This window comes from Agrilus planipennis, unplaced genomic scaffold (genome assembly GCF_000699045.2).
Source record: "Agrilus planipennis isolate EAB-ADULT unplaced genomic scaffold, Apla_2.0 scaffold77, whole genome shotgun sequence".
Taxonomy (NCBI): Eukaryota; Metazoa; Arthropoda; class Insecta; order Coleoptera; family Buprestidae; genus Agrilus; species Agrilus planipennis.
The window spans coordinates 83582-93964 of NW_020439413.1; the positions used below are offsets into that span (position 1 = coordinate 83582).

The 10383-nt window shown below is 35.7% G+C and overlaps 1 protein-coding gene across 4 annotated transcripts in view; it reads right to left on the reverse strand.

Annotated features, from left to right (window-relative positions):
* Positions 1-10383, reverse strand: part of LOC108734264 (synaptotagmin-7) — a 663520-nt gene that overhangs the window by 24740 nt on the left and 628397 nt on the right. For all 4 annotated transcript variants that reach the window (XM_025978974.1, XM_025978973.1, XM_025978976.1 and 1 more), the window contains one exon: positions 6003-6260. In XM_025978974.1, the coding sequence (XP_025834759.1) occupies positions 6003-6260 (258 nt within the window). The remainder of the gene's footprint in view (positions 1-6002; positions 6261-10383) is intronic.

The following is a 10383-nucleotide window of genomic DNA, read 5'->3' on the forward strand; positions in this document are numbered from 1 at the left end:
CGTGCTGTCAAACCTACACTAGCAAGGAGATCGGGCTGAAACTATAGCTACAAGCTATCCAAGGATGGTACTATAGAATGTCACCTCAAGGTAGGCCTAGTGGCGTCATCTCTTGGTTAGGCCGGAAACTTATCAATCCACCCTCGTATATCATAAGATAAGAAGTAGTTGAATAAGTATACTTTATACCTTTATCACTATTGGTAATCTGCAGAACTCAATACTTTTATTTCAGTTATCTTCTTATTGAAATTACAAACAAAGATTTTAGTCCATTTCTACGTATCATTGTAATTTGCACATATGTAAAATATGATTGATCCTAACTCCAACCATGGCACCAGTATGATAAGACAACTGTGTATTAATAAAATAAGTCTAACGGTTTTATTAAAAGATATACTTCAATTACTTTCTCTAGCGATGTGCCCCTTCCAATGTCTTGGATGCGCGCTGACAAAATCGTAGGCAGGGAGAAAAAGCTCATTATACTCTCTACTCTTGTTCATTAAACATACTTTTTCATACAGTACCTGCCAAAAGTTTTGTTCAATCATGAATAGTAGTGCGAATCGAAAACAAGCGTTAAAGCCTTTAGTATGTCTTCAAATATAAATGAACATCTCGGTGATATTTTCAGTAGTAAATGGTACCAATAACAGCACATTTGAGCAATGCGATTGTAGTGGATAAAATGGTCAATTTTTCCATGCAGTACTGTGCGGATTATACGCTCCTCACCGTTTAAGAGTTTGGCCGAGAGTTGTCTCCTTCCTTTTCTGGCCTAGTGCTGTTCTTTTCTACTTTGCGCCGGTCAAACTGAAGGTCACATAGCTACAGAAAGTAAACGAAGTATAGATGTTGTACTAAAATGATGATGATAATGTACTAAAATAATCTAGAGCATTGATCAGACAAAAAAATAAAATCGTGTGGCGTAGCGTAACCTAACCTAACATAACCTAACCTAACCTAACCTGAGTAAATGTGTATACAGTATTTATAATGATATGCGCGCGACGATTTTATTTTTTGTCTAATTAATGCCCTAGGTTAATGAGAGTGGTGTGATGACCGGTACCTAGGACCTACTGAATTATTTTTTAGCTTGTAACAGATTATCTACATCATTATTATCTTTTTCAATAAAATCGTTTAACTTATAACTTTTTTCTTTTACTTACTTTATTTTCAAGTTCTTAATTTTTGTGTCGTTCCTTAATATTTCTCATTGTTACTCATATTGAAACAAATATAAAATTAGGCATTTAGTGCCGGTGGCTATCTTGGATTTAAAATTTGTCATAGTGTACAGTATTGACAGGTTTACCCATATTGAGGCGGTTGTGAAAAAATATGTAATCCTCCATTTTATAGCGGCGGCCATCTTGCATTTACAATGATATCTACTGATTATCCTAAATTATATTGTCATCAGAGCTAAAGGTGTGTACTACATGTCAGATCAATCTGTCAATAGGAAGGGAGTAAAATTTCAACTACTAAATTTGTCCCAAACAAATAAACAAACAGGTCAAGCTAAATAAAACCGTTTAAAAAGCCATTCCAATTATGCAGTAGCAAAGCTTTTCTTTGCTTGTTAAAGGTATCTTTCAATTGTGTCATCCCTCCTCATTTGATAAAATAACTTAATTATTTAAAATTCACAAATTTCCGAAATAAAATTGGGTTCAAATCAAGTTCAATACTTTGAAGAATATCCCCTAAATTTGGCAGAAACAATTATTTAAACATAATTATTGTCTAAATGTAGAATAAACTTGACTACCTACTTCCTCATTACTTTGTTTTCGACTTTTCACCTGCAACTTTCTACGCCCACATCACTTTTTTCCGTATTGACAACTTTAATGGATGCTATTAATAACTTAAGCCGTGAATTGTGTATATTTAATTCCGAATTAAACATTCATCGTAGATACCTACGGATTTATTTTCAAATGGCTCCTAAAAATAACCTATTCTTTTGACTTTGAGAATAACTGAAATTCGAATTATAAGGTATTGTCCAAATTGGCAAAAATATAAAATAAAATACTATTTACTTAAGCTTCTACTTGTCAGCTCCACTTAAGTGGAAATAAAAGCCTATGCGTACATGCGGAAACAGAAATGAAAATCAGTAATGTTTAAAAGTGTCGGAATATTGTCATTTTAATATTCTTATTTCTTGATATAAAAGAGTTTTATTTCTTAATTTTATAGAAAACAACTCCCAAAGTAGTACCTGCAGACAATAAATCTTGGTCTTTTAATGTGACGGTGTGTCGAATTTTAAAGGCACAGTTTGCTGCGCAACTGTAAGTAAATTAGTGTTAGTAGGTTCGTCAGAAGGTGTTTCAGACACAGATTTTCCCATGCGGTGATGTTTACATCGTTGGTAGCCCAGACCTATCTCTGCAGGACTTCCTCATATATTATATAGGGTTGTATGAAGCATTGCGTGTAGCAAACGCCAGTGCACAATGCTAACGATGTACAGGACCGTGTGATGATCGCTGCAAATGAAATTTGCCAAATGCCTGACGTCTTTGTGCGAGTGAGAAATAATTATGGTAGACGCCTCTTTTGAAGTCTGTTGATAAGTAAGCGATAACTAGTTTGCTATTAACGTTTACCGTAGGCATTGGTCAATCTACATTGTTGAGTTTACATTCCATCCATGCACAGCTGATCAGTTCTTATTACAGTTTGTATTTAAAGGTTTCTTTACTAAACCACGTTAGAAAATTACGCCAAAGGCCGGCTTGGGAGTGTAGGGTTGTAACTTGTGGTTATTATTTAAATTCTTTTGTCCCCTGATCACCCCCAGGGCATTCACCCTGTCGCTATGGGTGGGGTCCAGTACCCATAGAACGGTTTTCTCTCATTGAGCTCATCTGTAATTTAATAATTTCTCATGTGTTTTAACTACATATTATTTGAAATGCTATTCAAATGAAAGTTTAGTAGGGGTTACTAAACATTATATTACGAGGGTTAACTTTGTTCCTCAACACTTGGACTTATTGAACTATCTGAATCCTACACAGCCCAACATATCTCATCAGAACTTTTAAAAGTTCTCTTGGACTGGGATTTCACTACTAACAAGGTGGTAGCTATTATTATCGACAATAAAGCAAACATAGTGAAGGCTGCTTGTGACACATTTGGACAAAGTAAACACATTCCTTGTTTAGCTAGCTCATGCTTTAAAATTAGTTTGTGAAAATTCTACAAGTATTCAATGAGGTACCCCGCGGAAACGAAAAAAACTAATTTTAGATGTTACAATATAGTGGATGTGAAGTTTTTACATGATAGGCAGATTTGTTGAATTGTTCACCTTAGTTGCTAATATTTTATTTGAAATGTCAATACAACACCAATGATACCACCAGTAGAAATTTCACATTTAAACGAAGTCTTTGAGAAAAATAACGAGAGAAATAAATGTGTTAGAGCAATACAAATCAAACATAAAACTATTATCAGAATTAGGGCAAAACTTAAGAACAGTTTGTTGGCTGAGTTGGATAAACGATTTGGGCATATTAACAAATTTAATTTATTAACAACTGCTACCTTTGCAAAATGTAAGACTAAGACCATTACCGAACGAACAAAACCAAGATCGAATAGGCAACACCAAGAGCAAAAACGCAAGACTAATTCCTTCCAATGGATTTATGAGTTAAAGCAACTTTAATATATTCTTTTCTTGGAACAGAATATTTCTAGTATTTGAAATTTTTAGTTTACTTTACTAGATTTTAACACTAAAAAAAAAAGAACAAACTTTACTACTGTTTGAAAAGGTGACCTACAAGAATATCTTCGGGGTAAGTATTCTGTCTGTCTGTCTGTCTGTCTGGTAACACATGGTTGAAATATAGAGAGAAACTAATTTTTTTTCGATATTTCTTTCAAGCACCTTGTTTTGTTCACTAAAGGATCAATTTATGAGTTGGAGGAAGAAAAATTATTAAAAAAAGAGGAAGAATCAGATTAAATGAGCAAGACGAAGACCGAAACAGAGACTATATCAGCAAGACCAAGTTCGAGATCCTATCAGCAAAACCAATTACAAAACCAAAACTAGAAGTATTTGAGCAAGGCCTATACCAACACTGGGACTGTCTTAGTCTTGATCCTGCTCTACTCATCACCAAACACCATGGTTCTGATTGTCCGACAGGTAACTACAAGAGTGTGCATGAAACAGAAACAGACAAAAAAGCTTTCGAGGAGGCCCCTTTATTTTTTGTTTCTTTTCTTTTGAGAAGCACATTTTCAACGAATTTAACTACATTATTCTATATTATCTTTAGGTTCAAATATGCTCGTGTGAATTGTTTTCAGAGCACACTGTTTACGGCACCGTTATAATGCCCTTGTATACACCAGCACTTAGTCTCTGCGTTTTCACCGTCTGCCATTGCTACTTACGAGCTTGATGGTATAATCTGGTTGTACTAATCTAAATACAGGATCGCTTCGAGTTTTGCTGCTATCGTGCTAAAGTGAAACGGCGCTCAATCTTATCGCGCTGCATCGGGAAGCTATACTTCGTTTAGTTTCTCTAGCGATGTGACCTTTAGCTTGACCGGCGCAAAGTAGAAAAGAACAGCACTAGGCAAGAAAACGAAGGAGACAACTCTCGGACAAACTCTCAGTCGGTGACGAGCGTATAATCCGTACAGTACTGCACGGAAAAATTGACCACTTTATCCATTAAAATTGCATTGCTCGAATATGTTGTTGTTGCTACCAATTACTACTGAAAATATCAACGAGATGTTTATTTATATTTGAATACATATTAAAGGTTTTAAAGCTTGTTTTCGACACGCACTGTTATTCATGATTGAACAATACTTTTGGCAAGTACTGTATAAAAAAGTACGTTTAATGTACAAGAGTGGAGAGTGCCTTAGCGGTCAGAATTGTGGTACGACTAAAGAAAGAGATGGAACGAAGTTTCGGACCATATCTATCTCTCTCAGGATAGTGCCGTTGTTAGGACCATCGACGTTTACTAATGGAACTGTGATAGCGGTCAGAATTGTGGTACAACAATAGAAAGAGATGAAACGAAGTTTCGGACAATATCCATCTCTCTCACGATAGTGCGTAAGCGTGTCATGAAAGAGGTAGCACTAGTCCGAAACCATACTCCATCTCATTCACTTTTCGAGCCAAGAAATTATTACAACGACATACTGCTAAGGCACGTCCATTAGTATATGTCTATGGTTAGGAGCCCTGCGCCCGTACTTTAGAGAAGCCAATCGCGTATAATGAAAGAGATAGCACTAGTCCGAGACTATACACCATCTCCCTCACCCTTTTCGAGCCAAGAAATTGTTACAAGCATCGTTTTTAGTAGCAAGTAATATTATTTTTAGTTAATTAGTGTGTATGTGTAGGATTATTAAACGTAGTATACGGTACGGATCTTTTTAATCGACATATACTATTCCTTGGAGTTTTATATTTTGTGTGATCAATTATTGATTTATGTGGTATAGCAGTACACCGACGGGTACAACACAAAATTTTCGTCAAGCTAGTCAAGATCCCCAACAATGGTTCAACCTTACAGCCACTACTGACACACTGATTTTAATACACAAAAGATTTCTTATAATCATTTTATTTTTATAAAATACAAAAATAGAAGTGTGGGAATGCTTCACAACTCGAAATGGTTCTCTTTATTGTACACCGATTGTAACTAAATCAAAGGTAAGAAAACAGATGGGACTTCACTGCACAGACATTAACGTTATATCACATTTTTTTCACTTTAATCTATAGCAATTGTACAGATAAAACACAACGCTTAAAATGTAACGTCAAGTTCGGTATCTTAAATCGAGTTCCATAAATTTACTCGAACTTATCTTAAATGATGTCTATTCGTCCAAGAAAAAAAAAACAACTGAATAGTACGATAGAAAAAGTTGATCTAAATTAATTGCAGTTTTTCAACTTACTTGGCACAAAGGCAGAAATACTTCTCCAATTGAGTCATCTCTGGAGAAGCGGTCGTAATCAAACACGTGTAGATGAAGGACACGAGACTGGAGCTTCTGGATAGGAAATCCTTCAAAGTAAAAAGTTTCGTTCCAACGGGGATTGAGAGTACGTCGCTTTATTTTGGTTTCCAGACGATGTTTCTTATCAGGCAATAGAGTTACCCTTACGTATGGGTCGCTAGTACCTGATAAGTCTTTAGCTGGAAGATCTTTTCCCTGAAAAATAATAAAAAATGTTTGAGTACATGACGTAATTCTTTCACCAACTATAAGGTCTTCTTGTTATTTGTTTGCATGTCAATAGGGAAATTACAGGTTAGTATAGTATCGCTATGTATTCCTAACAGCAAACATTATTTTTTACGTGTTTGTCGACAGGACATTGTTTGAATTCGAAGATGACGGAAAAAAGTATCAGACTATCAATTAACAACTTTAAAATAATTCGAAGTGGTCTGTATTCTGTCTAAACTGCCAGACGCAGATCGCGATTTCGATCTTTTCTTTTTTCTTCGACAGAGCACAGGCCAACTTTTACCTACTGTCTTAACAGTGCGTTTTAGAAAATACTACAAATGGCGCAGTAAACGCCATCTGTAGCACGATGCTACATTTTAGGATTACGTATGATCCAACAAGGTCCACTTGTGTGGATATCTACTTGCTGAAAATGAATCCCGGCGTAGCCAACCTCAACGTGATAGGCACGTTAGCTTAATCGAATAAAATAATTCGAANACGTTCTCTTTAATCGGCTTTGCACGTGCAAGTCATTGATATGATATTGCTTAAATGACCCAGAATCACCTCACCAATTATATAACGTGAATCACTTTTTAAATCCGAAGTTTGTAAAAAGTAGACAGTAAACTTGACGGAATTTGTTATTTCCGATTTATATAATGTGATTGGCATTAAAAACACGCTCACCTTCAACGAAATTTCCTTTCCGAGGCTTTGTGTCAGCGCAATCACATATTGTGTCAATACGTATCATTTTATCGTAATTTAAAAACTTGGAAATTGCACGGTACACTATAGGAACTACGATAAATTTTCCCTAATCGGCGCCATGTTTTTAGGCTCCTCCCATTTGACGGATCCCAATAATCCGAATCTTCATTCTACTTTGGATTCCGGCCGTGAAAGCCTTTGTTCTTATATAAATAGCACTGCAATAAAATTGTACCCTCTGGGTCAACAACATGAACAACAGGAAGTTTAGAAGCAAAGGGCTAGTTTTCACCCCCGTATAGATTAATAAGTAGGTACGGCCTACCTATTTTGAGTAGATACATAAATATAGTAGTTTTAAGATTTGAACATTAGAATTCATATAACTTCCATCAAAACATTCATATCAATATTGTACAAACATTTTATCCGTTCAGCATTTCATATTACTTTCATTTCAATTTTTTTTATATTAACATTTTATACCGTAACTTTTGCATTTATTTATATATCGTTAGTTTGTTATTAAATAATTTAAAAGTAACAAACAGTTTTTTAATTCACATCACTTCGAAATACTCTGGTGTTAGTGATATCACTAGAAGTGTAAACACCAGGTTTGCACGATTTTACACTACTTTTTTTAGTCTAAATTTATTCTCGCCAATGCAATAAAATGAAGAGTCCTTGAAGCTTAACAGTTTTAGACACTATTCCTTCAAGTCGTTCTTTATGACAACATAAACTCAACTTTCATACAATCAAGGAACCATTCACCTCTTATCAGATAATTTGGTGCAGTGAAGTCCCATTTCACCGTCACAATTTCAAGCTATTAGAGTCGGTAGTGGTAGTTGTGCAGATGACTTCTGCATTGAGATGGCAAACAATTCGGAAGTTTCGTGCGGATATTAAAATGTTCACGGAAAACTTGGAGACTGCATCACTGGAATTTTCGTTCTTATATTTGCTTCATCTCGATGCAGCGATATCTATTTCGAATCTACCTCAAGTACATTATTTTAATATAAGAAGAAATAGCCATGATCCCTTGGGATAAGTAAATTTCAATTCCGGAAAAATTGTGTTTTCAAATTTAACTATAAGGAGATTGGGATCCTCCAATAAGTGCTATGTATTGTTATTGAATTTACATTAACCCTCTGTGAACGAGCTAGTCTCATCGAAGAATAACTATACTGCAACTTTTAGTAATTTAGTTTCCTACTACATTATAGCGGATATGAGAAGGGTGGGAGAGTTGGTGCAGTAAAATTCCCTTCGCATCCGAAGACGAGAGGTGTCTAAACGTCATATTTTTGATAAATAAGGAAGCCAATTTTTAAGGAGACCATTTGAATTTTTGTAGGGTTAAATTAATCAATTTGAGGTTATTTGTAGTGGGTAAAGTTATTTCAAAAATTAATTCACTAATGTATTGAATTTAACTCTACCAAAAATTCAAAGTGTCTCATTACTAATGATGATTAAACATTGATGCTGTGTTTTCTTCCGCGCTTTTTGGCCGTGGAGTCTCACCTTTCCAAACGTTTCGGCGTTCTTTGCTGACGGCACCTTCAGTGGTGACTGGGCAGGTGCTGAGTCGTAACAGATGCACTTTGAAAAAAAACTTTTGGGTGTTTCATTTCCACCAGCCAGTAATGCTGGTGGGCGGGCAGTCCCTCCGGACTATGCCGGAAGATAGGGAGGAAGGCCCTCTTCAGCCTGCTTTCAGGAATCGTGGGAATGGGTGGGTGGTGGTTCGGGTGAGAACGATGAGACGGACGAAATGAAGACAGAAGAGAATAAAAGATAATTTGTGGAATATTACTGCCCCAGCATTTGCCTAAGTGATCCAAGGAAACCACAGAAAAACTTTGACCAAGACAGACGGACCCGGAATCGAACCGGCGTCCTCCCGAATGCTAAGCAATGGTCTAGACCTCCAGGTCATGCCGCTCGGTGATGCAGTTTGAGAACGGCAACACTTCTTATACTGGAGTCGTTACGGTATGTGGTTTTATGGTTCACTGCGTCTATGTAAATACGTTATACATAAATATGTTTACATAAAAACAACATGGACGCTGTGAACCATAAAACCACTTAACTTTTACATTGTATCAAATTTACTTGTTATGTTTATTAATAAAAAATTGATAATGAAATTATTCTAATGCGTAAGTGTAGGCTTTCATGGCCGGCATCTTCAGTATTGCTACTATATTTCGGGCTTGTTTGGTGTGGTCGTTCCAATTTTACTCCTGGGGACTACTGCCAAAAAGTTAGGAAAATACTAGTAGTGATAAATTATCCTAAATTATTTAAAATTTACTTCAATTTGAAATTAAATTAATCATTAAAAGTTTCTTTTAATATCAGGTTAAAGTAATTTTATATTTTCAAATAACCCTTTTTGCGGCGTCTTAAAATTAATTTAAAACGATCATTGCATCATCATCATCATCATAAGGTAGTCAGTCCTAAACTAGAACAACCCACATCTTTAACTATTTACGAACAGTAATCTAATCTAGGTCTACCTCTATCCCTCTTAAATCCCGTTTCTGCCTCTGATATGTCTCTGACTAGACCTTCATGCTCGAGAAGGTGTCCTACTAACCTATCTCGCCTACTCCTTATTGACTTCCATAGAGTCCTCTGTTCTCCTATTCTTTCTAATACCTCCTCATTTCTAACCTTCTCTAATCACGGTATACACCCTTAACAATCTTTATCAAATTTCTAAATTAACCGTTCGCGAGCACAGAAGTAAATTCTTTTTATTTAAGGCGACTCGACCCTGCGCTATCCTCTGCTTTATATCCCAACTACTTCTTCCGTCCTGACTTATCTGACTTCCTAGATACCTAAAATCAGTCACTTCTTCTAATTTTACGTCTTCTATCTTTATATTCGTTGTTTCCCTACTTTTCGTTTCCTTGCATCCCAGTATTTCTGTTTTACATTTATTTATTTTCATACAGATACTACTATAGCAGTAGTAGTCTGCAAATCGAAGCATAGTAATCTTTTGCTTGCCAACATTCCAAAATCTTTTAGCATTCCCTTATTGTTAATACTAAGTCATAAGTAAAAGTGAAAACACTTACACACTACTATAGTTTGTTCCGGTAATGGACAGGAGTCTGTACATATTACATGCTCAGTTAAATATTTTCTCATCGGCACCTACGAGGGTGGATTGATAAGTTTCCGGCCTGACCAAGAAAAACAAGGTTTTTAAAAATTTTTTTTTTTATTTCTCAACATAATCTCCTCCAAGGCTGATACATTTCTCATAGCGGTGTTCCAGTCTATTAATGCCATCTCTATAGACTGATTCGTCAAGCTCCTCAAAATAACCATTTACAGCTTCGATTAC